The 24,223-nt window shown below is 54.1% G+C and overlaps 15 protein-coding genes across 15 annotated transcripts; 9 read left to right on the top strand and 6 right to left on the bottom strand.

The window, feature by feature from the left end:
* Positions 1–238: 238 nt before the first annotated feature.
* Positions 239–715, bottom strand: CLAFUR5_20164 (uncharacterized protein; the record flags this gene model as incomplete). The annotated part of the gene is made up of 1 exon (XM_059463001.1): positions 239–715. One exon carries the CDS (start codon positions 713–715, stop codon positions 239–241), a length of 477 nt encoding a protein of 158 aa, XP_059318908.1.
* Positions 716–931: 216 nt separating this feature from the next.
* CLAFUR5_03727 (Phosphatidylglycerophosphatase GEP4, mitochondrial) lies at positions 932–1,623 on the bottom strand (the record flags this gene model as incomplete). The annotated part of the gene is made up of 2 exons (XM_047902875.1): positions 932–1,015; positions 1,075–1,623. 2 exons carry the CDS (start codon positions 1,621–1,623, stop codon positions 932–934), a joined length of 633 nt encoding a protein of 210 aa, XP_047757897.1.
* Positions 1,624–1,859: 236 nt separating this feature from the next.
* CLAFUR5_03728 (Small nuclear ribonucleoprotein Sm D3) lies at positions 1,860–2,292 on the top strand (the record flags this gene model as incomplete). The annotated part of the gene is made up of 2 exons (XM_047902876.1): positions 1,860–1,907; positions 1,990–2,292. The coding sequence occupies 2 exons, from the start codon at positions 1,860–1,862 to the stop codon at positions 2,290–2,292; spliced, it is 351 nt and encodes a 116-aa protein (XP_047757890.1).
* Positions 2,293–2,337: 45 nt separating this feature from the next.
* CLAFUR5_20165 (uncharacterized protein) lies at positions 2,338–2,664 on the top strand (the record flags this gene model as incomplete). Its single annotated transcript, XM_059463002.1, has 1 exon — positions 2,338–2,664. The coding sequence occupies one exon, from the start codon at positions 2,338–2,340 to the stop codon at positions 2,662–2,664; it is 327 nt and encodes a 108-aa protein (XP_059318909.1).
* Positions 2,665–2,857: 193 nt separating this feature from the next.
* On the top strand, positions 2,858–3,766 carry CLAFUR5_03729 (uncharacterized protein; the record flags this gene model as incomplete). Its single annotated transcript, XM_047902877.1, has 1 exon — positions 2,858–3,766. One exon carries the CDS (start codon positions 2,858–2,860, stop codon positions 3,764–3,766), a length of 909 nt encoding a protein of 302 aa, XP_047757891.1.
* A 2,028-nt stretch (positions 3,767–5,794) lies between these two features.
* Positions 5,795–7,904, top strand: CLAFUR5_03730 (Mitogen-activated protein kinase adapter protein; the record flags this gene model as incomplete). Its single annotated transcript, XM_047902878.1, has 3 exons — positions 5,795–7,537; positions 7,587–7,814; positions 7,878–7,904. The coding sequence occupies 3 exons, from the start codon at positions 5,795–5,797 to the stop codon at positions 7,902–7,904; spliced, it is 1,998 nt and encodes a 665-aa protein (XP_047758684.1).
* Positions 7,905–8,311: 407 nt separating this feature from the next.
* Positions 8,312–8,626, top strand: CLAFUR5_03731 (uncharacterized protein; the record flags this gene model as incomplete). Its single annotated transcript, XM_047902879.1, has 1 exon — positions 8,312–8,626. The coding sequence occupies one exon, from the start codon at positions 8,312–8,314 to the stop codon at positions 8,624–8,626; it is 315 nt and encodes a 104-aa protein (XP_047758683.1).
* A 3-nt stretch (positions 8,627–8,629) lies between these two features.
* CLAFUR5_03732 (uncharacterized protein) lies at positions 8,630–9,151 on the top strand (the record flags this gene model as incomplete). The annotated part of the gene is made up of 3 exons (XM_047902880.1): positions 8,630–8,913; positions 8,969–9,041; positions 9,101–9,151. 3 exons carry the CDS (start codon positions 8,630–8,632, stop codon positions 9,149–9,151), a joined length of 408 nt encoding a protein of 135 aa, XP_047758686.1.
* A 422-nt stretch (positions 9,152–9,573) lies between these two features.
* On the bottom strand, positions 9,574–11,246 carry CLAFUR5_03733 (uncharacterized protein; the record flags this gene model as incomplete). Its single annotated transcript, XM_047902881.1, has 2 exons — positions 9,574–10,831; positions 10,903–11,246. 2 exons carry the CDS (start codon positions 11,244–11,246, stop codon positions 9,574–9,576), a joined length of 1,602 nt encoding a protein of 533 aa, XP_047758685.1.
* A 957-nt stretch (positions 11,247–12,203) lies between these two features.
* On the bottom strand, positions 12,204–12,540 carry CLAFUR5_03734 (uncharacterized protein; the record flags this gene model as incomplete). The annotated part of the gene is made up of 2 exons (XM_047902882.1): positions 12,204–12,378; positions 12,428–12,540. The coding sequence occupies 2 exons, from the start codon at positions 12,538–12,540 to the stop codon at positions 12,204–12,206; spliced, it is 288 nt and encodes a 95-aa protein (XP_047758688.1).
* A 120-nt stretch (positions 12,541–12,660) lies between these two features.
* CLAFUR5_20166 (uncharacterized protein) lies at positions 12,661–13,095 on the bottom strand (the record flags this gene model as incomplete). The annotated part of the gene is made up of 1 exon (XM_059463003.1): positions 12,661–13,095. The coding sequence occupies one exon, from the start codon at positions 13,093–13,095 to the stop codon at positions 12,661–12,663; it is 435 nt and encodes a 144-aa protein (XP_059318910.1).
* Positions 13,096–14,036: 941 nt separating this feature from the next.
* CLAFUR5_03735 (uncharacterized protein) lies at positions 14,037–14,471 on the top strand (the record flags this gene model as incomplete). The annotated part of the gene is made up of 1 exon (XM_047902883.1): positions 14,037–14,471. One exon carries the CDS (start codon positions 14,037–14,039, stop codon positions 14,469–14,471), a length of 435 nt encoding a protein of 144 aa, XP_047758687.1.
* A 367-nt stretch (positions 14,472–14,838) lies between these two features.
* Positions 14,839–16,490, bottom strand: CLAFUR5_03736 (Major facilitator-type transporter; the record flags this gene model as incomplete). Its single annotated transcript, XM_047902884.1, has 2 exons — positions 14,839–16,167; positions 16,218–16,490. 2 exons carry the CDS (start codon positions 16,488–16,490, stop codon positions 14,839–14,841), a joined length of 1,602 nt encoding a protein of 533 aa, XP_047758690.1.
* Positions 16,491–17,587: 1,097 nt separating this feature from the next.
* CLAFUR5_03737 (uncharacterized protein) lies at positions 17,588–20,518 on the top strand (the record flags this gene model as incomplete). The annotated part of the gene is made up of 1 exon (XM_047902885.1): positions 17,588–20,518. One exon carries the CDS (start codon positions 17,588–17,590, stop codon positions 20,516–20,518), a length of 2,931 nt encoding a protein of 976 aa, XP_047758689.1.
* A 912-nt stretch (positions 20,519–21,430) lies between these two features.
* CLAFUR5_03738 (uncharacterized protein) lies at positions 21,431–22,588 on the top strand (the record flags this gene model as incomplete). The annotated part of the gene is made up of 1 exon (XM_047902886.1): positions 21,431–22,588. One exon carries the CDS (start codon positions 21,431–21,433, stop codon positions 22,586–22,588), a length of 1,158 nt encoding a protein of 385 aa, XP_047758680.1.
* Between the last annotated feature and the right edge of the window lie 1,635 nt (positions 22,589–24,223).

The raw sequence follows: 24,223 nt of genomic DNA on the forward strand, positions 1-24,223 counted from the left end.
AGAGAAGCAACTCACGCGCTGCCATTAAGACATTGCGGAGGTAAGCTGCTTCAATACTAGCTTATGATTGGTTTGCGCTTGGTTGTTGATGGAAGTGAACAGGCGCTAGTAGCTTATGTAGGTTGACCAGTTGACCGTTGGAGAAGCGCGTTTCAGATATGGGAGACAGCGTTTGCAGAGGGGCAGTACACTCGATTTGAGCTATCTACTCAGACACCACACTATCACGCCTCTGGGGCTAACTTAACAGCTCCTTCGCTGCATCAGTCGTCTTGCTCGGAACTGGATCACCTTCGAGCTCTGCGCGAAAGACCGGACCCTCGCCCTGATCACCATCCGTACCACTGGTGGGCGCTGGTACCGAAAAGTCGATGTCTTCGAAAGAGGCTTGCCATTCTTTGATCTGCCGGTCCAGCACTTCCTGGCAGACGGCACAGATATGATACTGCGCAATAGGGCCCCATTTTATGCAGTCACGTTTTGGTATGATGTTCCATCGGGTTCCAACCCATTGCAGAAACGTGAAGGTGCCCAGAGCGTTCCAGTTGTTAGCAGGTGTGACGGTGGCTGGGTCTACCGCACCATAGTCGTGTTGTCCGTTTGGGTCTGCATGGAATTTGTTGCGGAAGTCGTCGCATTCGCCGACCAGGTGGAGACCTGCGCCAATTTCTGGCCAACGGCATCGGTCGCAGAGATGGTAGAGGAACCAGCACATTTTGATGGTCAATGTAAGGGGTCTCGGAAGTTGGGGATAAAGTGGTAGGCCTGGTGGTTGTTTAAGCATACGAGGGACGCATCATGGCTGATAGCGATCTGGAGAAGTGGCGGCATCGTAGATGGATGTCAAGATCTTGCTGCCCAGGGAACATAGCTCCACCGTCTAGTGGTGAAGGCTGGATGAAAGGGTGACTCGTTATTGTGAACATAGTGCTCACTCGAAATCACTCTTCACCTCGGGAGCAGTATATCCACGCTTCAGCAGAAAGCCGGCGATGCCCTTCTCGACTCGTGAAAGCTAGGTACTCGTCAGTAAGCATACCGAAGCTAGCCTCTGTGAATGGGCTGAACACTCACAAGTCCATGATTCGGCACAGTCCCGGTTTCGATCCAGACACTATGTGACCCCATCATATTGGCCATCAAGACATCCGTGAACAACCTGTCTCCCACGATTGCCACTTGGTTCTCCTTCTTGACGCCAGTCTCTGGCTTGCTTCGAAAGTACTCCATGATCTCAGAGTGACATCCTGGCTTCTTCGTACTGTGTCGCAGGACTTTAACGCCAGTGTTTTGCTCCAGCAGGTCGGCTTCTTTGTAGCCTGGATCTGAGGATGTGCCAGAGGAGTTGGAGACAATTAAAATTTTGGAGCCGGGGTATGCTGCACGAAGTTCATCGAATTTGCTCTGGTATGCTGGGAAGACAGTGTTCTGTTTTGGCACTGCAAAGCAGTTGTCCTTATCCAAGACTACTGCCCTGATGTCTGGACCTTTCTCGCCATCCTTCTTGAAGGCTTTCGAGAGGGGTACCGGCAGCTGGTCGAATGTGGCAATCGTGTGATGCGGAAGGCACAAAGATGGATTCGCGGACAGTCTAAGGACATTGACTATCGCTGAGACGTTCATCTGAGCTATGTCGATGGAGAAGTACAGGAAGTCGCGACATGTGAAGTTGAGTTTCGTCTTGGCAGGTGGAACTGCTCGCGGCCTCCTCTCCGCTTGCCGAAAGATTCTCGATTGAGCTGCTGCCACTTCGAAGTCTGGCCATTTGCGACAACAACCACAAACATCACTGTTGCGAATCATCACACACTCCAAGCACATAGCAATACTCTCAGCATCACACCGCAGCATCCGTCAACATGACTTCCACGATCGGCATTCCGATCAAGCTACTCAACGAGGCCACTGTAAGTAGTCATTTCACCGACCACCAAAAAGCGCATGCGCTCACATGCAACATCCAGAACCCCAGCTAACATGATCGCATAGGGACATCAAGTCACAGTCGAGATCGACTCCGGCCAGACTTACCGCGGCAAACTCATCGAGGCCGAAGACAACATGAACGTCCAACTCGAGAACATCAACGTCACCCAGCGAGACGGTCGCGTCACCCATCTTGATCGCGTGTACATCCGCGGCTCGCACGTACGACTATTCATCGTTCCCGACATGTTAAGAAACGCGCCTATGTTCAGGAGCAGAGGTACACGAGGTCGTGGTGTGGGTCTTGCGCGAGGAAGAGCGACGGTGAACAGGGCAAGAGGTTCTGGCAGAGGAGGCAGAGGATAGGAGGGAGCTCTTGATCATCTGCATCTCGAGGCTTGCACCAAAATCATGGGAGCTGTTCGTGCGGGCTTCTGGATCGATGGGAACGAGCGCATTGTCATTCTGGATCCTTCGGCGGAGCATCCACGCACGTGGCAGAGCATAGTCGTTCCCCCGGAAGACGAAAGGTACCAACTCCTTGGTCCTTATACCCGCTGGCGGTGGCTGCTCTTCAAACAGTGGAATGGGATGCTGGAATCGGCAGGACCACTACCTGACTGGGAGCGCAATCTGGCTGAGCGGTTGCAAACCCTTGATGATAGTGAGCGTGCGAGGGTACAGGAGGCACGCAGGAACGGCTTGACAGATGCAGCACTCTTTTGGGCGTTGTTCTAAGCAGCTCCTAGTGCTGAATCTCGCGTAGCTTAGTACTAGACTCCATAGCACAGACAGGACACTCCAGCTCGTAGTCCAATACCACTTTTTACCATTCACGTGACCCCTCCATGCCCTCACCTCCGCTTCTTGATACCTTCCTCTTTCCCCTAACAACACCACAATGTAGCCACCACACCCTCTCCATTCTAAGATGGACGACCACAAAATGAACATCACCCACGCCCGCCGCATCCTCTTCCTCGGCACCCGCCAATCCGGCGCCCTTTCAATAGTCAATGACCTCACAGGCACCGCGCCCTCTCCCGACATCAACGGCTCCACTGCAGGCCTCACCCACGAATGGGATGTCAAAACCGCATATTACTCGGCCACCGTCCCCATCTGGATTGACGAAGTCCCGGACTTTGAGGCGTGGAAAGAGGAGTTTCTGAAAGAGGAAGCGAAGGAAGTTGTTGATGCTGTGGGGGCTTGGATTTACTGCTTTGAGAGGACCGAGGCTGGGACTAGTGAGGAAGTGGAGAAGGGGATGAGGAGTATACAGGAGGTTGTCGAGAGACATGAAGGGTTTGGGGGCGAGGTTGTGTTTTTGGCGGTTGCCAAGGGTAATGGTGTTGCAGGTGCTGGCATCGGGCAAGAGGAGAGTGAGGACAAGTGTATAAAGTCTGGATTTGAGTATATCGATTACTCTGCCACCGGGACGAACGAGTTTGGCGAAAAGGTTGGTTTCGAGAGGTTGAAGGAAGCGCTGGAGACCAATGAGTGGGCTACCGATGACCGAGATGACGAGCTGGAATTGGACGACATGGGCTTCGACGGAGATGATGAGGATGTGTTCAGGGGCTTCGCGAGAGACGAGGTCGAAATGACAGCAGAGCTGTTTGGCATGAAGGCTGCGCTGAACCAGGACGATGACGAGAAGATTGACACAGACGATTTCATGCCACCACAGAGGCAGAAGGATCAAGTCGATGATCTGGACCGCATGATGGGCAAGCTCCTCGCGATCAAGGAGCAGAGCGCTGACTTGCCGGAGCAGCAGCGGAAACGCTTGGCTGCGCAGGCTGTGAAGGAGCTCGTGAAGGAGAATCCGAATATCTGAAGAGTGATGTTGATACGTACTATCGACTGTGCTGCCTCACCTTGTCATGCTTTGGGCTAAGCAGCGGAATGTCTGGCTTGCCCTGCGCACCAACGCTGCCATGCGAGAGGAGGCGCTTTTATGGCCTCAAGCGTTGACTTGGACCTCAGTCACTACCACCGTACTCTAACTAGCTCAAGGGTCCCTCGCACGGCGCGCTGTAATGTTGAGACTATCCACGACCATTGAAGGCGCACGACATACAGCACTTCCAGGCTGCGCATGCGAGGATCTATCGCGCTCGCTGGCAGGACTCTCCCATACCTAGAAGGACGACCTAGACTCACAAACTCACGCCGATATAGTTGTTGAAGATGAACGCGGGATGCACGATTCTCCATTGTCTTCATCGATCTTGCTTGCATCACAATGGTTACACATGCAACGTAATCGGGACAATGGCCGATGCCATTGTACTTGTGCAGCCACAAGCTTCTCCGCACCCTACTGCCAGCCCCAGCTTCCCTTCACCCCCTTCCGCCACTCGTTGCCCGCTCGAGTGCGCGGGAAAGATAATTACTAGGGGGTCTTCGAGGTACCTTACAACCGACTAACGTCAGAGTGCGGTGGATAAGGTTCGTAGGGTGCGGAGAAGCTTGTTCGCCAAGTGAACCATTTCCTGAAGCTACGTTCGAACGTTAGTCGTACCGCAGGGAGCTTGCGACCGAAGGTCTACGACGTAGTGAGAGTAGTAGTGCTAAAGGCAATGGTGAGCGTGCGATATTCAGCTGTAGGAAGTGCCAAGGCCGTCTCTCATTGGTTGTTCAAAACAGTGTATTGCCTAAGGCACCACAATTAACAACGTGAATGCCATCTAGCAGTGCAGATAGTGTATAGAGTACACGCAGAGGCTAAAGATCGCACGCTCAGCTCGTCACTTGGCGATACCATTGCACGGCCACCGCGCAACATCACATTTTAGCTTATATGCACGCCCTACTATAGTTCGTGTAATCTGTCAAAGGTGAAAGCTGAAGTATTTGTTTCATGCTCGGTGCGTTGTTGTGCCTATCGAGAATCTGCCGAGAGGCATTCTGCAGGTAGACGAGATCGTTGGCGAGTCCGTGTGGTGGACGCTTTTGGCCGGTGGTAGCTCATTCCTTCTGATGGTATCGCGGACGTGCGATGCCGTGGCGATGCAGATACACATGACCTGTTATCAGCTATCAGTGCAACAGCCCTCCTAGGCAGTACTATCGAAGTTCATGTAGAACAATATGCGAGCACGTCTTCGCTTATGTACCGATAGCACTCGGTATCTGGTACCGACCAGGGGGCTGATATTGGCTTCCACTTCGGTTTGCGTCGAACTGGGCTGATGCGTGCGCGCGGTCTTGAAGTTGTATGGCGAAGAACTTAATCTGCTGGTTCTGCTCCTATGGTCCCCATAATTCTGTTATACGCCTCATGATTGAAGGAGGGCTCGAATTGCATGGCGTCAAAGTGGTCCCGTTCCTGCAGCAATGGTTCCCTCCGCGATGCGCGTTCAGGGATGTCCTTGAGGCTTGATGTGGCAGTCGAGGCGTTTATCTCCCTGAGTGATATGCGATTGAGGTCGATGTTTGGGCAGGCATCGTGAGCGCGGTCAATCGTAGTCTGCACATGTCAATATCGAGGATCTTTCATGCGCAAGTGAAGAGATGCACGGTAGAAAAGAGTTCGAGCATGAGCTGCAGTGCCACTAGACCTAGCATTAGCGCGGTGGTCCGGGGGGTGGCGTTTCTTTGCGGAGGTCGACTTTGGGCGAATGCCAAGGTCCAACCGTTGAAGATCATTAATGTAGTTGAGTTCAGGATGACATGGAGGCTGTAGCGTAGAGCGACCGCAGCTGTCGTTGTAGTGGTGTCTGTACCTACACATGATTGAGACGACACTCTCCCACTTGCAAGTGCCGGGTGTCGACATTCCTGCGCCACAGCAGCACTCGCTCCACTGAGACGAGCAGGGTGCTGTCGGCGGATACGCAGTGTTGCCGCGCTCGGAAGCGACATGGCCACTTTCAACAATGAATCCAAGCGATGGCTGCAGCGCGTCTCTCACCGCGCAAGTCACATTCCCTACATATCCACTGTAACAGGCGGCGCCAGCACATCGACGTCGACAGGTAGCCTGCCGCAGCGAAAGTCGGGCGGCAGTACAGGCACAAGCAGCAGCCATCTGAATCTGACGCTGTTACACGACAAGAGGCACTCGTCCTATCTCGCCTCGCCCACCGAAACCGAGTTCGCGGCCACTCCCATCGACCCCTCCTTTGGCGACCGCATCGAGCGTCCAGCGCCTGCACGAGCCGCACCAGAGTTGCCTCCTGTCTCCGACCGGAAGCGCTCTCGCAGCGACACGGTCACGCGAGCCGAGGTGAAGAGCACAATGGACAAGTACGCGCGGCAGGCGGGAGACAGCACCTACGACAGCGACGCTGAAGCCGACGACGAGTTCGAGCGCTCCGTCTTCAGTTCACCTATCATAGCCGGCCACTTTCACGACGACCAATCCGACCACCCATCCGACTCGGAAGACGCCCAATCTATAGACGGCGAGGACACGCCAACGACGCAGGGCTGGGCCGATAGGGACGGGAGGAGTCCCACGGGGAAGATAACACAATGGACGGAAGAAGAGGCTGCAGACTACATTGCCAGTCTCTCGCCTGCCTTTAAGCAGTATGGTGCGACGTTTGTGGATGAAGGAGTCAATGGCGAGGCACTGATTGCCCTGCATCACGACGAGTTGCGGGAATTGGGTATTGCAAGCGTGGGACACAGACTCACGATACTGAAGGCCGTCTATGAGCAGAAGATGCGGGCAGGGGTCAAGATTGAGGAGGGCGATTATGTTCCGCTCTCCGCGGAAGGGGAGAAGGGCGACTTGACTGCCACCCAGGACGACATTTCACGAATCATCGAATCCATCCGTCTCCGCGACCAGAGGATAATCGCCGCAGAGGCAGAGCTGCGAGCTATGAAACAGGATCTGGACAGGATAGCAGACGAGAACAAGAAGCTAAGAGAGGAAACATTACCGATCATGAGATTGGTGAAAGACCAGCGAACGCCTTTGCCGGACCCGGCAGGTGGGACAATACCTTCGCCACGGGAGGAGAACATGAACTTGAAGCCAGAATCAGTCCAATCGAAGGGCAGTTCGCTGAGCAGGAAGTTCTCCACGAAGAAGCTCTTCCTCAAGAATACGGACAATACGAAACAACCTTCGCCAACACAGTCACATACACCACAACCTAGAGAAGTTCGAGATGATGGCGGCGCCCATCTGGAGGCATCAGCAGCTGCAATGGCTGCGAGCAGTCACTTGACAGCCAGCATGACGAGCCAAGCCAGTCCGAATAGCGTACACGGTCAGCAGATAAGCCCTACCAGTCCGGCATACACTGTACAGCCGCCTGGCTCTGCGGGGCATCCATCGGGCACGGCTGCGAGTCGCTCCTTCCCTCGAGATGGCACATCTTCTCGGCAAGAACGTCATTATGGCCACACGGACGACACAGGCACCGGCTACTCGACGAACAGTCATTACAGCCAAGCCAGTACGGTCGTGGCAGACCAGTCAAGTGCACGCCTTCGGGAACAGGATAGAGCAAGACGGCAAGCTCCAACACCTAGTCCACGAGAGGATGAGCATCCTGGAACTTCACGAGACAGAGACAATCCGCAGGTCGAGATCTTCAAGAGCTTCCGCGTCAGTATAGACGACCCTTGTCGTGTCGTGTTACCGGTGGTAAGTGCTATCAAGAGTCTGTCTGAGCACATGATACTGACAAACATAGGCATTAAAACGCTACAACATCACCGACGATTGGCGGCAGTATGCCTTATACATCGTGCACGGTGATCAAGAACGCTGTCTCGGTCTCGAAGAGAAGCCTTTACTGCTCTTCAAACAGCTCGACAAAGAAGGACGAAAGCCCATGTTCATGCTTAGACGGCACGCCTCCCCACAAGAAGGCTGGAGCGGAACATCAACAGCGGCGGTGCCAAACCAGGAAGCTGCCAAGGTGAGTAACGTGCGTGCGAGTCCTGGTCGTTTCTAGACTTCGGATCTGACATGGTGCGCTTAGCAGCCTGTGCCGGGCGGTGTTCTGTGAAGAAGTGATCAGAACATCCACCGTATTCGCCGCGATACGACTCATTGTTAGATGATTCAAGACGTACAGAGGGATGGGAGATGAATGTGACTGACTATATACCGATTCTGATGATGGGTTGATGTGCTGCGCAGTGGCAGTATAGGTAGAAAGAGCAAGCAGTATTACCATTCGATGGGACGACCAACGCCACTGGCCGAGGCTGATAACGTTGGCCGTACCTTGAGCATCTGGGGCCCACAGCCGCCGCTTAGCTGGCCGCGCCCTGTCTATACCACATCCATAGATGACTTTTGACCTGACTTTATCAAAACTACAACTATACAAGATCAGCACCTCGATCAGATTAAATCCTACTGACCTTATACTATACAGTCTTCACCCAAAACATCAAGAACCCAACAACAATGCCCTCCCCACCCAAAACCGTCGTCTTCGACTGCGTCGGCACCCTAGTCGGCTACGAAGCCCTCTTCAACGCCATCGACACCCGCCTCGGCTTCAAACTCCGCGCCGAAGGCGTCAAACCTACCCTCTTCGGCTACACCTGGATAGAGGTCGCCGAGCGCGAATACACCTACCTCTCCATGTCCGGCCGCTACCTCACCTTTGCCAAAATCTTCGAGGCAATCCTCTGGCGTATGCTCTACAAAGCCGGCGTGCCCAACCCTCGGAGCTTCGCCACAGAGGATGATCTTGCGTTCATTATGGAAGGGTATTGAGCGATGGAGTTGAGACCTGGGGCGAAGGAGTGTATTGAGAAGTTGAGAAGCGCGGGGTTTAGGGTGATTGGGTTTACGATGGGGGATGTTGAGAGGGTTGGGGGGTATTTTAGAAACGCTGGGGTGGAGTTGCCGGAGGGGGATCTGCTGAGTTGTGATTCGAGTAGGATTGGGAAGCCCGATCCGGAGGCTTATAGGCCACTTTTGGAGGAGTTGAGGAGAGAGGGTGGCAAGCCTTGGTTTGCTGCTGCGCATATGTGGGATGTTTCGGCGGCGAAGAGGACTGGGTGAGTTGTTTGAGTGTTGAGCGGGTGGGTGATGATGGGTGCTGACTGGGTGTAGGTTCAAGGGAGCGTATTGTTCGGTTTGGGAGACTGAGCCTTTGACGGATATCTTTGGGGAGATGGATGTGCTTGTAAGATGGCCTCGCTTCTCTCTTCACCTCTTGATCATCACGCTGACCCCTAGCGCTAGTCTGATAGCTTGCCTGAAATGGCTGACAAGATCATCGCCGCATCGAAGTGATCATGTCAGTGCAATCAAGCCGATGGCATCACACTACATTTGTGCGATGTGGCGATCGAAAGAGGCCTTCGTGCAGGGCTACTGCGGACGATACGAGAAGTCGTGTGATGATATGACATAGAATTGAGTGAGGATCTATGAGCTTAGTCGAGGGTCGCCACAGTTTCGAGCTCCGATCGAGCCAGAGTGAGGTTCCCAGGAAGGTAGCAGCAAGCTCGCTCGCACATGTCAGTGCGAACGAGTGCGAACAGTTCATGGGAAAGAGAGCAGCCTCCATCTGGACAAGATGATGCCGTTGCAGTCTAAGCTGTCGTCAAAATCTACAGGGCACTGCTGAGCCGCATAGAGTATAGCAGTTGTGCGAGTCACGGCGCGTTCACGCTGTTCGCACTTGTGCTCAAGCCCATCTCGACTTGACCGCCTCAGTCCCTGTACGTCTCTGAGACTTCTCTTAGTTCAGGTTCCATGTAGCACGCCTCTGAGACAGTGCCTTTGATCAGTACTCGACTGATCTTACCAAAAGCATCGATACGCTTAGCTGGCAACAGCGAGAACGGCTCTAAGTCGAGCCAGACGCTTCCATCGTCGTCCGTGATACAGTCATCATGAGCTCGGAAGAGTAGGACAGGCAAGTGGTCTCTGAAGTGAGCTGCGCGCGTATAGATCTCACCCAAGCACTTGTCAGACCAAGCAGAGAACATCTCCATGTACGCAGCAATATTGTGCTCGCGAGCGTTGCGGTCCTTCAAGAAGGATCCGTCCGGCGCATCCGGCATCTGCCGGATCTGCACAGCCTGTATGTGCGGCATAGTGATGAGCGCCAGCAGACTATTCTGCCAGATCGTCGACTTTGTCTTCCCATTTGCACGGAGTTCCATCACAGGCATGTTGATCGCCAATACCCTCAGCGAAGGGAAGTGCTCCGCTATGTGCTTGTGTATGCTGCCGTCGTCAACGCGCTCACCGTAACCAGCGAGGTCCAGGGCCAAGACATTCAGACTAGCCCTGTGCCTGGCCAGCGATTGTAGATCGGGGGAGTCTCCGATCAGTGTGCATTTCTTGAGCCCTTCGAATGTGCTTAGGAACTGTTCGAGAACCGCTCGTTGCTCTAGGTGTGCGAAGCTCTGGTACGAGAAAATGCGAAGCGATGCGCCGTGTTTCGTGAATTGCGACGTGAGATAGCCCAGCGACTCGCTGCTTCCTGATTCACGAAGGTCGATCGACAACGAGGTCAAAATGCTGAGGTCAACATGGGTCATGACGTGGATGTAGCATGTCCCCATGGCTGCCAGGGTCAATGTCTTCAGCTTCAGTCTCGGCGACCCAGCTCCATTCTCCGAGCGACTGAACAAGAGCTCATTGATCTTGTCTCTGGCTTGAGAGTTTGGCGGCTGGAGCACCTCTCTAGATACGCACGTGATAACATTGATATTCAATGTCGATAGTGTGGCTGTGCCCTGGACCAAGTGGTGATAAGCGCGAATGTCTTGGAGACTTCCTACCCTGACCGGGATACTGAGCTCCTGGAGGTTGGTCCAGAGCTGGTGGCCAAACGCTTTCGAGCTGAGGGTGGTCGCGAAATCGAACATGATAGGACCAAGGCTGATCTTGGTAAGCTTGTTCTGCTGCGTGCAAAGCAGCGAGAGCATGTCTTCAGTGCATCTAATATTTGGTATGACACTGAGGTCAAAATGTCAGTGTTCGGGCTTTTAGCAACGAATCTATGCATCACTCATATCCATATCACTCACATAGCAGTAAGCGCATTTCGCGGTAAGACTTGCAGAGCTCTCTTTAGGAATTGCTGTTCCTGCTCATGGTTCCTCATTGTGACGCATGGGGCGAATTCGAGGGCCCGAACATGTGCGATTCCGGGATTGTCGAGTGAAAGGAAGCCGCGGCCGAAGCTGCTCTTCGGCCAGTCGGGGACCTTGTCATCGAAGACAGCGGTCTTGTAAAGTGGCGGCGTCGCGACGTTGCGAAGTACTTTGCTCGTGAGGCAGAGGCTCTTGAGATCTGTCGGCCGTGGAATGTAGTCCAGGACAATAGTGACAAGCTCCGGCGGAAGTGACTCGAGCCGACTGGTGACGGCCATGGCGATGTCTGAGTGTTTGGACGTGCAGTGGATTTTAGGCGAGGAAGTGGGTGGTGGTGGCGGCGGCGGTGATGGTGGTTCCAGAGCAGAGTTTGGCGAAAGAAGCGATGGATGGGGCCGGGGTCTGATGGTGGAAGTCCTTCCTAAAGTTGTCGCGCGCGCGTTGATGATCCTTGCCCATCTTGATCCTTGCTTGTTTTTCGGCGCTACCCGCACTTGCCATGTGCAAGACCTCGCCCGCCTTTGAGCTTCATTTTTGGATCATCCTCGCTTACTCCCCTTACCATCCACGACAGTCCTTCACGACAATCTCTCGCTCAGGGTAACATCGGCGGGTCATCTCACATGGTGGGCGGCCGGCGGCCTGAGTGTCGGGCGGGCTATGGCGGCGATCACAGGTGTTGAACCGGGAAGTGTACGGCGGGTGGGCTGCTACCGTTTTCAACAAAGGGAGATCCAGACAGCACCTATTGGTCCTTCTGCTGGCAGCCTGTGTGATCGCCTCGTCGAATGTCCCTGAGCGGTCGCCTTCGAGGTACTACTAGTGGGTTTGGCACGTGTGAACGGGACAGTCAGCCATCGATAGCAAATCTCCGATATCTTAGACTTCATTGTCTTCCTGCGCAAGGTTAGCTTGGTGGAGAGGATGTCAGCGGCTGGCGGTGCTACGAGCTTCCTGAAAAGGGAAAACAAAGGTGCGGGTCGTATGCCTCTCCACCGGCAACTCAGCGTTCCCCACCGTGTAGCCTCGACTGGCTTGAGATGACATTGATGGGTAACGTAACATCCTCCCCGACAACGTGTGTGATGTGTGCCGGCCGCTCGGGCCGGCGGACGCTGACATTGCGTAGGTCATTGTCTTCGAGCTACGCGCTTGATGGCAGAGACCGTAAATGCAGAAAGATGCCGTCTAGCGCACCATACCGGCTCAAACCTGTCTTCAACGACAACAACGCCTTACAGAGCGAGATTGCCCCTCGTCGAGCCATACGCACCAATCCCCGTATCATCCTTAAACAAGAACTCGACAGGGCTCTGATGGTCCTCGACATATCCCACACCACCCACAGCTTTGACCTCAATCGGTGTGGACAGCACCTCCTCTGGATCTTGGCGAAAGTAATCTCTTTGCCTACCTACCGTCAGTAACTTCCAACCAACCTGCCAGGCATCTAACTCACGCAAACACAGCAAACAACGTCCTCAATGCATCCGGATCTCCAGCCTCACATTCATTCTCCCCAGCACCATGATACGTAGTCCCCAACGTAAACAGCGCACTTCCTGGCTCCATCTCAGCATACGTACACTCCTCTAACTTCGGCGCACGATCAGCGCCCCAAAGATGACTGCCAGGGTGTACGTACTTCTAGACCCAGCAATGAGGCACCCCACCATAGGCGTGAACAGCGAATTAGCAGGATCTGGCTTGCGGCTTCGCGCCAGGCACGAGGCGCAGCGCTGCTGTGGAGGCGAGCATGAAGCCGCTCTTTTGCGGGACGAGATGTTCGCCAGTATAGGAGGCGAACTCGTCGTTCAGGAATTTGCCCATGATGCCTTGCCAGACGGGCAAGCGCATGATTTTGGTGACCTGTTCTGGCATTCGGGCCAGTAAGGAGTAGACGCGCTGCGAGCCTTCTGGGAAGAAGTAGGCACCTAGCTCGCCATGAGTGGAGTTCGAGTCGTAGAGCTTGCGACCTTTCATGTGAGGTTCGATGGCGGCCATGCATTCTTGCAAGAGCTCGGGAGAAAGCAGGTTGGAGACGATGACTCCGCCATCTTTTGCGATGATATCGTAGATCCTCTCCAGTGGCTCTGAGGCATCGATAGTGACGAGCTGAGGAACCATCGTTGTAGCGAGGCTGAGTCTCTGTTGGTTCTTGAGTGGGCGTTGGATGGCGTGAGTCTGTGGCTGGAAGTGCTGAAGTGCAAGTCGGCAGTTCATACAACATGGGATGTGCTTCCTTGCGAAGGTTCGTGTTGTTGTAGGGCTGCCCTATCTCCTCCTGGACCTGCCTATCCCAACCTCATGCACGACGTGGAGAACCTGATCGCGCCCACGGCCCGCCGCCTACGGCCCACGCGGCCGCTGAATGCCTGCGGAGTACGGTATCTTTCACACAGTGCAAGAGCGTTGCTGGTAGTGCGGCAGATAAGACCGCTGTCATACCACCGGATGTAGCCCGTCGTCCATATAGCCTTGCTTCGATCGTGTTTGGCCTTTGAGATTGGCGTGGTAATTCACTCTGCCAGTATACCAGTATGGAACGCGCTTCGTTCGTCCGAGCGAGTACTGAAGACAATTTTGGACAAAAAGGATGACACTATAACACGAGTAGCGACAGTCGCTACTGGCCAAGTCGCTGAGGTATATCTTGCGCTTCGTCGCTCATGAAAAATGCGGTACGCTTACCTCTGTCGTCCATATCAGATCAGTGAAGCCCACCCAGCCCCCAAACAAGCGTCGACATTGGAGGCAGACCTTCAAGCAGCAGTGAATCATCGGCGACTCACGCCAAGGCAGATACAGCTCACTTCCATCGCCGGCTCGATAGGAGCTGCGCCGTTCGTGGCGATCGGTCAAGGCATCCTCTCGGGACCTGTTTGCATGCTGGTGGCGTTCAATTCTGGGCTTCCGTGGTCTTCAGTGTGGCTCAATGTTTACTCGAAATCGTCACTCTCTTTCCGCTTGATGGATTGTTCCTTCTTGGATGTCTCCCATTTCTTGCGCTCGGCTCAGTCAGTTCACAAGTACTCAGCTGGATCCTGAACTTCCGCACAGCTGCAACAATGTTCAACTTCAGCGTCATGTGCATCACCTACATCCGCTTCCACACAGCCATGAAGGCGCAGGGTATCGACAGGAAAACCCGGCTGCCGACTGTGTCTCGCTGGCAGCCGTACGCGAGCTACTGGGCGTTCCTCTGGAGCTTCATCTTTCTGTGGGTGCAAGGCTATGCTGTTGTTCCGAACGGCAGCTGGAAGGCCTCGACCTTCATCTTCAATTACGGCATCATCGCTCTTGCTGGCGGTATCGGGATCTGTTGGAAGATCTTCAAGCGGACGCGTTTCTGGAGGGCGACGGAGGTGGATCTCGTGTCAGGTCTGGAGTTCTTCGAGACGTTGACTGAGCATTATCAGCATATCCAGGATGGAACACCAGTCACGTCTAAGGACAAGATTATGTCGGCGTTGGTTTGCGTGAAATCGACTGGGCGATGTTGAGCAAGAGCGTGTCGCGCGTTGCGGGATGCGATTTCTTGGCTTCCGTTAGGGTTGAGGTAGTGTGCGAGAACAACTCATGGGACGCCGATAACGTGTCTCATGCAAGATCTGTGGACGACTTTCTAGCAGCATTCGAAGGCCTACCGCATACATATAATGCTCCGGATGGTTGTATTGGCGGTAGTGCTCCATAAAATGTCCGATGACCTGGAGTTCGTTGCTGGCATATTTTCCAGGCGATTGCTTTTTTAGGGCTGTGTCTCCTGGTATTCGATTGCCGTGTTGTCATTGACATTTCGGTATATGTAGGCAACGGCACGCCTGTGTACATTCATACCGACTCTACATTCTCCATCCTCCACGATGCTCACACACTCCCTCTACCCCGACTCTCAAATGGCAACGCCAAACTCAGCACAATCAGCAACCCAAACAACCCAGCACACACAAACAGCGGCGTCGTAGTTTGCACGTCCGCATAGCTTCCCACCGCAACCCCCACAATGCCTCCTATCCTATTCAGAATCACACAACATCCATACCCCGTCGCTCGATGCGCACTTGGCAAAATCTCCGGCGTGTACGCATAGATCACGCCATAGTAGATCATCTGAGCAGCACTAACCGCACAGCTGACTCCAAGGTTCTGGGCTGGAGTCTTGATCTGTGTGTAGCCGAATTGCAGCGCCATGGTGGCGGTAGCGCCGATGGCGAGTGTGCCTTTGCGGCCGATGTGAGGCACTTCTACCAGGACGGCGGCGATGCAGGGTCCGGCGAGGGTGGCGACTTGGTTGATGGCGTAGTTGCGCCAGGTGATGTAGTCGCTACTCTGTTGACCAGTAGCCACGCCTCGAGACTCCAGGTAGTAGGGCAAGAAGACTTGATACAATGGAGAGACTGTGCCCACGACAAACCAGTTTGCGAAGATCATGAGAGTCGAGTAGGTCAGGAGCTTCGTCTCGAAAAGTCCGGCAAAGTGCTTTTTAAGGCGAAGAGATGACCACACCGATTTCTCCGAGTGTAAGACTTGGCCTTGCTCTTGTAGGGCACCATGCTTCAGGACGAAGGGCCGATCGTACTTTATGGCTAGGGCGGAGAGCTGTGCATACACTTCCTCGTCACGATTCTGGCTGATGAGCCAGCGAGGCGTTTGTTCCATCTTGATCACGAAGATGCGGGTCAGAGATAGAAGGAACACAAGCCCGCCGCAGGTAAAGTGTAGATAGCGCCATCCCCAGTTGTCGGCTCGTTGGCAAGTCGCAGGTGTGGCATCGGGCGCACAGCTGAAGTTGCTCAAGAACGCCCAAGCTAGTAATCCAGTGACAGCGTATCCAATTGGTACCCAGACGGACATGAAAGTGACCATCCATTGATGCGATCGCGGCAGGAATTCGTGGAGGTTGGTTGCATCGATGATGTACCCTCCACCGGCAGCAGCGCTGTAGAAAGCCACCATGGACGCAAATGAGATATAGCTCGGCATTGCACCCGCGACCAGGACGAATCCTGCACAGATGAACAGACTGCTGTTGAACGCCAGCTTCCTGCCAATCACGTCGGCTGTAAGACCCCATGCTGCTGCTCCGACCAACATGCCTATTTGCGACGCGAACGATATGCCGGCGAGGGGTGGGTGTGGGTTGCCATATTCTCTGGTGATTACTGGCTGTGTTATGGATTGTATTACGATGAGGAGCTCCATGTATACTGTCAGCAACGTTCTGCCGTATGGTCTGCGTCACATACCGAGTCGACAGCATATCCGAAGCCGTTCAGGAAGAATAGCTTCCAATGCCACTTCGTCATACCGATTTCCTCAATGGCTGCATTTACCATGTCCATCTTCTTGGCTAGGACCGGATCCACGGCGGACTGATCCCACACCGCTCTCTGCTGTGCAACATTGTGGTCGACGCTGTCGCTGAGGTTCTCAGTGCCTGTGGCACTTGCGTAGATTTTTGTTGGCCCGACTCCAGACCTATCTGCACCGTTCGGCATGGTAATGCGCTCGAAATCCATTCCCGTCTTGGTGTATGATCGGAGTATTTCGCGCTTCGCCTCGTGGTCTTAACCACGACCCAAATGTCGAGCTTTACAATGGTCCAGTATATGTGGCCGAGTCGGACAAGTCGTGCATAGACAGGTTCGCTCGATATATTGCGGACGTTACCGCCATACACCTGGTGATCCCCTCTCTGCGAAACGTGTACTCGGTGCTGCCTGTCAGCCAAGAAGCATGTTTCGACATATGCTGGAGTTTCAGCCTGTAAAGAGGTAAGCAGTTTCAGATAGGCTTCTAATCAATTCATGCTCTTGGTAAATCATAAGAGAAACATTCAACACTTCACCGCGTCGAGCTTCGTTCCGCAGGAGCCCGCATACCAGGTCGCTGCAGCCAAGAGCTGGCCAGCGATGATCACAAGGTACGTCTCGGATGGCAAGTCTTAAAGACAATAAGCTCGGTGGACGTGTAGGCCTAACCCAGCTGTCGAGACGGCAAGTGCCATCAGAACCAGAGCACCGACTTGAAGGAGATATCTGGATCCTGTAAGGCTTGGATACTGGCATTTGCATTCGAAGAGCTCGACAAACTGTGTTTAGAGACTCTAAGATTTCAGTTGTCGTGGTGCAGCATGATTGGTCTCGTAGAAGTCATGAATCGTAGGTAACACTCCGACAGCACAGCTCGGTCTCGTTTGCCGAGATCGGCGAGTCGTCGTTAAGGCGCAAGCTGGCAAGACCACCTGTGTCTTCATGCTGCGATGGACTCGCTCATGGCCCATACCACTGCCGCACGTGGTCCGAGGATGAGTGAATGATGAATGATGAATGATGAAGGTGGTATGTTTATTTCCCCTCGGAGGATGGTCGGTTCTCCCACGCGTCTCGACTTCGGCGCGACCTTGATTTTGAGTTGCATGTGGACAAGGATCTTGTCGATCAGTCTACAAGTACTGACGTCACGTGTAGCGCGATTATGGCAGGTGCCAAAGGACGCATGCTCAAGGTAATCGGCGCCATGTTGCATACTCGAAGCACTGCGCACAGTACGAGGACGCGTCGCTGACTTGTTATTGCAGCGCAGTGCTGAAGAGGCTCTCCGACGGCTGTCTGACATGGCACCAGCGAGAAAGAAGAGCCGCTTGTCCAACGAGAACGAAGCGGACTCGCGCCCGCCACATCAGCAGCAACAACCACCGACAGCGCAGCTGCCTGACGGCCAATCGGGCAGCGACACACATGCGCAGGGAGATGCTGCGACCAAGCCTCCACCCTTGGACACAGCGGCATCCGATCAGACTAGCGCTCCAAGCAAGCAGTCTCCGGGCAATCGAGGCAGTTGGTACTCGTCGACTTCATGGCGCAGTAAAGCATCGCCTGTCGCGCAGGTTGCACGAGAGAGCATCTCGGTAGACAAGGGAGTCAGCTCCGAGGCGTCAAGCAAGGCAGACACGGCACGTAGACCCAGCCAGAGCGTGAGCAAGAGCTTCATGGGCAGCAGAAAGAGCATTCCATTGGTTGCAGAGACATCCAAAGTCTATGCTACCAGCGACGTGAGCTCACCGTCATGGCAGAAGAGGGCTTTCAGCGGAGAGGAGAAGCCCAAGGCCGAAATGTCTAAGCCGGTTGAGGAGAAGAAGAAGAAGAAGAAGAAGAAGAAGAAGAAGAAAGAGGCTGAGCAGGTGGAAGAAGCTTCGGAACCGTCAGAATCAGTGACCAAAGATACCGACTCGAAAGCGGAAACAGCGAGCATATGGCCGCCTAGCGGGACATGGTTCGGTTGGTGGTCAAGGCCCGACGGCTATGGTAGTGAGGCTGAGACAGGCAAGAAGAGCGATACCAAGGCGAGACTGGATGGCGCAGACGCAGAAGATGCGAGCGACAGACTGACGACAGAAAGTACCCAAGACACAGAGGCGGCGAACATTGTGCCGAGTGACGGGATGCCTATGCAGGCAGAGCCGACAACCACCGAAGATGTCACTGCGCAGAAGAAACCTGAGATGACCGCGAGTACTTCTAGTCGCTCGTGGTTCGGGCTGTGGAGCTCCTCACAGAACGAGCAAGCGAAGACCGAGAACGAACAGGTGAAGAGTGCCAGCAAGCCGCAGTCAACATCAGAGCCTGCGCCAGATGTTGCGGTCGCGGCAGACCCGAAACAGACCGCGAGAGACGTGAAAGACGTGAAAGACGTGACAGAGGCGGGGCCCGCGAAGCCTATCAAGGACGAAGAGCGACCTAAATCCTCTGGCTGGGCATTCTGGTCAAGTGATAAGTCGAAAGATGTCACCCTCGAATCGGATGGCGACCAGAAGCAGATCGGGGAGCTGGCTGTTGCCGACACGCCTTCACAAAGTCACCCAGAAGCTGCGCAGTTCAACCAGGAAGGCGAGCAGCGAAAGGCGATCAAGTCTGAGACACCAGCCGAGCCCAAACGCGCAAGCTCGCTCCTTCGTCGCACTCGTGGGCGGTCGGAGAAGTCCAAAGATCTCTCCGGAGAGACCACAGCTGCTGCAACGCCCGTAGATTCACGACTACCAACACCCGCGGTCACGCAGTTCCACACGCCTGCTGACACGCCAGAAGCTTCGCCGGCTCCGCGAGGCAAGCATCCTGCACAGTCCCGGCCCAACCTCATCCTACCGACTTTCAGGGATACCTATCCTGCATCACCAAGTGCTGGAGTCCTGGACCGCCTGACAAAGTACGTTGGAGAGACCTTGAGGCTACCTGGCTACAGTAACGAACGGCCGTCGCCACATCCTTTCGTGACTTCAAGTCCACCCAAGGTTAGGAGGGCTATCGCTATCGGCATTCATGGCTACTTCCCGTCTCCGCTGCTCCGGAGCGTGATAGGCCAGCCGACTGGGACATCCATTCGCTTTGCGAATTATGCTGCAGCTTCCGTGAAGCAGTGGTGTCAAGAGCACCAACCAGAGGTCAAGGACGTCGAGGTGGAGAAGGTTGCCCTCGAAGGCGAAGGCTACATTGCTGATCGGGTCACGACACTTTGGAAACTGTTGCTGAATTGGCTGTCTCACCTTCGACAAGCAGACTTTATTCTGGTCGCTTGTCATAGCCAGGGTGTACCCGTGGCCATCATGCTGGTCGCCAAGCTCATTCAACTAGGTGCACTTTCACCCCACGTCCGGATTGGCATATGTGCTATGGCTGGTGTGAATCTCGGGCCATTTCTTGAGTACAAGAGCAGGCTCTTCGGCGGCACTGCCTTGGAGCTGTTTGACTTCTGCGACAGTAAGTCGAAGGTCTCGGTCGCATATACCGACTCACTCGACATCTGCCTCCGCCATGGAGTCCGCTTGACCTTCACAGGCAGCATTGATGACCAGCTTGTGAGTTTGGAGTCAAGTCTGCACGTCCCGCTCAGCCATCCCTATGTGAACCGGCAAGTCTTCATTGACGGTCGACTACATAAATCCAACTTCCTGACACACCTTGTCGTGTTCGCCATCAAACTGCGGAACCTTGGCGTCACCGACCACGGCCTGTTGCGTGAGATCTCAGCACCACTGGCTGGGAGCTTGGTAGGAGGCGAGGGTCATAGTCGTGTTTACGATGACCCGGCTGTATATGCGAACGCCATCGAGTTTGCACTGGAGAGCACCGACGTGCCCTCTGCGTCCTTTTCGCCACCACCGAATCCCGTGACGACCGACGAACAGAAGCGAAAGTCTTTGGAAGAAGCAACGCAACGTCGTGGATCTCTTGCATCGTATCCGGCGAACATGACTGCAGCCAACCATATGCGACGAGGATCACTTTCGTCGTTGATACTCGCGCCACCCGGGATAGCGCCCATCGTTGCGCCTTACGAAGCACCAGGCGCCGTCGGTGCTGCCGAGAAGAACCCCTTTGTCCTACCTTGGGCAGTCCGCGGCATGCTAGAGGAAGACATGGTCAAGCGAGACGCAAAGATGCAGCATGAGGTGAAGGAACTTGTTCGCGAATTCGAAGCCTGGAGGCCGAGCAGTAAGGTTTTGAAGGACGTGAGGTGGAGGTTGGAGGGTGTTAGGAGTATGCTTTGAGCGTTGATGGCGGACTGTACAGCTTGTTGATTTTTGGGAGTAATCGACGATCGTGATGAATGGGAGGAGTATGGATATCTTTAGCGTGGCGTTCAGTAGAGGGATTTTGAGGGATGGGCTACGCAACAGATAGAGGAAGCTGCTTTGCCATAGCAGCAGCGCAACAGCGTTCAGGACAGACCCCTTTTTAGGGTTGCAGAGGTCTTTGGGCATCAACTTTGGCTGGCGATACGTTTTGAAAGCCGATGAAGTTCATCCTGATTCTCTAGCTACATGCAGCGCCAAGTCTGTACTGGCAGGACCCTGGTTCATGATCTGGACTACATCGCCATGCAAGAGCCGCACTCGCTGCCTCGAGCAACTTGCAGAACACAGCGACCCAAGATGGGCTCTGAACTTGTGGCTGTGCGGACTCTGGGGAGTGAGACTCAAGGCCGGTATTGCGCCATATGTCTCGAGGCTTCCTCGGCCGAGGACAGAACTATCAGCATTGGGCTATGGCGGTGCTGCAAGTACAGTGTGTCTGAGCCAGAGCAGAGCAGTATCCCACGTTGATACGACACGAAGGGTCTTCCATGAATGCTTTCGAGATCATAACACAAAACTCCGAGATCTAGATTGCTGGTGTCACTGTGTCACCAATCTTGTCGGACTACAGTGCCACTGTAACCTCAACCTCCGACATTGTTGTGAGCAGACGACTATGACCACGAAGTTGGCAGTCGTCCTCGCCTTCACAAAGACGATACTTCCATGACGTGCATGCGGAAGGGGCATTAAGCGCACGCCGTTGAACCATATGATACACAACCGAATAGGGCAGGCCCGGCTCCTTCGTTCGACATCTCCGCATCGTTGCTTCTCGAGGAGTTGGAAGCTAACCTCATGTCATCTTCTCGACAAACATGAACAATGGTTGCGATCATCAGATGGGCGAGGCAACACAAAAGAAGCATCTTCGTTGCCATCACCCTCACCCTGATTCTGACAGCCTTTATTATCCACCGACACGATACATCTAGAGACCACTATCTGACAGCTGACATCGCACACCATGCACCGCTGGCTGCAACAGCAGGCCAGGTCTTGCTGTCTCCCGGAGAAGCCAAGTCGATGTGTCGTGCCAATGACTTTCCTACCTACAAGAAGCAGAATCGGAAAGTGTATGAGATTCTCCTCATCAACACGGAGCTGGATTGGCTAGAGGTCGGGCTCCACGAACTTGGGCCGTATGTGGACTACTTCGTCGTTGTCGAAGCCGACACGACGTTCACGGGCATCGCAAAGCCACTCCACTTCAAGGAGGACTCGCACCTCTTCAAGGACTTCCAGCACAAGATCATCCATCGTGCCGTCCATGACCCGATTGTGAGCTCACGGATCTGGGACCACGAAGATTGGTTCCGAGAGTCGAGTCTCCATGAGGTATTCCCGAGTCTGGAAGGAACGGAAGCCGAAGCAAATGATGGCGATGCGCTGCTGGTCAGCGACATGGATGAAATCGTCAGACCAGGTGTCCTGCTATTACGGTACTGCGACTTTCCCTCCCGCCTGATCCTGCGCACGGATTTCTTCTACTACTCGTACCAATGGCGACATCGCGGCCCTCAATGGTCACATCCAGACGCTACAGTCTACCGTGGCCGCAACACCCTCGACCCGAACGCCCTGAGACAAGGTCTGCTCGGCCCTGGTTGGACGCCGATAGCCGCACTGCGACGATGGTGGGACCGAGCCACTATATGGAATGCTGGATGGCACTGTTCGAGCTGCTTCGCCACAGTTGCAGAAATGCGCTTCAAGATGAACAGTTTCTCGCATCAGCCGTGGAATACGCCGTACTGTCGAGAGCTGCCCGTCTTGACTGATAGGGTGAGGCATGGCAAGGATTTGTTTGGGAGGGAGGGCGAGAATTATGATCGTGCTGAGGGTAATCGGGATGTACCGGCGTATGCCTTGGAGCAACATGAGAAGGAGGGACGGTTCAAGTATATGATGACTAGGGACGGCGAGGATGCTGGCTTTGAGGATTGGAAGGATGCGCCACATAGCGATCCGAAGCGAGGTTGACAATTATGAATGTATCGTGGTCTTTGGTACTAAGAGGGAGACAGAGGACGACATGACGCCTGAATGCCAAGCCAATGTGGCCTGGACCAAACCGTGACCAAGAAGATGGACGCGGAGTCAATACAACCCAGCCTCGAGTTGCTCATTATGTTGACTGGGGAAGAAGGCATGCCTGTGAGGATAATTGCCTGGCAAGCCTGTCAAGCTTGGAGTTAAATCTACATATACAATTTTTCCGCCCACATTGGCACATACGACCATAGGCCAATGAAAGCGAGGAACCCCGTCCGCTCTTCCATATCTAAGCATTGGACCGCAGGACTAGTACTACGGTGGGTGACCACGTGGGAATCCCTTGTGTTGTATGTTTTTGCTCTTGTGCGCGATCTTCTTTTGGCAAAACTTTTGCCTATAAAAAGCCCGTGCGTGCGGAAGTGAGTCTCGGCTCGGGACAAGATTCGGGCCGGGGTTGCTTCTTCCGATTGGTGGATGCGCAAGTGCGCTAGCTCGAAGTTGTTGCTTCGTCTGTTCTCCTTCCTCCGTTCTACCTACATACTTCATGACGTGGTGGACCATGTACGATGCATCAAGTACTGTGACGCTGCTTTTGCAGGATACATGGGCAACTAGATCGAGAACATGTTGGGCAAGACCATGCATTTGCTCACGGGACTAAGAAGCGCGGTTTGACCTCAAATCAGCCGTCTCTTTTGGCTAACAATTTGTTGCTTTCTTCTTCAAAGTCCAACACGAGGCACAGTCTGTGGTCAACCGAAGCCAGGTGGTGTTAGTGGACGAGACCTTCTACGTTGTGACAAAGCTCACTCGCAGGAAAGGATTTGTGTTGGAAGGCTAACAGCCGCAGTAGACATATCACAACAAGTCTGTTTTGGCGTGCTATGCCTACACACTCGCTCTAACAGCGGCGCTCACGAGCTCACAAAACGGCTTCTACTCCCCGCCATTACCGTCTACTCGTGCATATAACGGAGGTCCTAGGCGTTTGTACTCTCAACACCTTTTGGAGAGGTCCCAGGCGTTCGACCTCTGGACACCTTTGGAGGGGTTGTAAGATTGAGTAAGCGGCATCTGATCCATCTGAGGGATCGCTACGATGGGCTATTTCTTAGGTCGAATACCGCTGTCGAGATTCCCATCTTCGCGAACAGGACCCGTCAGTACCCGGATCAAGCAGCGTCTACTTTGAGGTGCACATGTCCGCAAGTGTCGCACATCCGCCTCAGCACATACATCATACCCAAGCTGCCGTAAAGCTACCCAGCTAGCAGGCGATGTGGTCCTTCACACTCCCCTATACCTCAGTAACAACACGAAACAGCATTACGAAGCTATATATCACCATCCTCGATTACTTCAGCCAAAGCATGCAGCGCTTTGCACTTATTTCCCGCAAGGTGTGTGCTGAGATCACTCCTGCGGCTAAAGCTCTTATTACAGAATGAGCATGTGATCCTGTCCAGACTGTTCTGCTCGCGGCAGTGTCGAACATGATTCTCTTGGGTCGAAAAGGATATGCCATGACACCCATGATCGAAGCACTAGGGCTTTTTATCAGACAGAGCACCGGCTGGACGGTGCACCGTTTGCTGTATTTTGAGAACTGGTGCGTAAGCT

Source organism: Fulvia fulva, chromosome 2 (assembly GCF_020509005.1).
Source record: "Fulvia fulva chromosome 2, complete sequence".
NCBI classification, from domain to species: Eukaryota; Fungi; Ascomycota; class Dothideomycetes; order Mycosphaerellales; family Mycosphaerellaceae; genus Fulvia; species Fulvia fulva.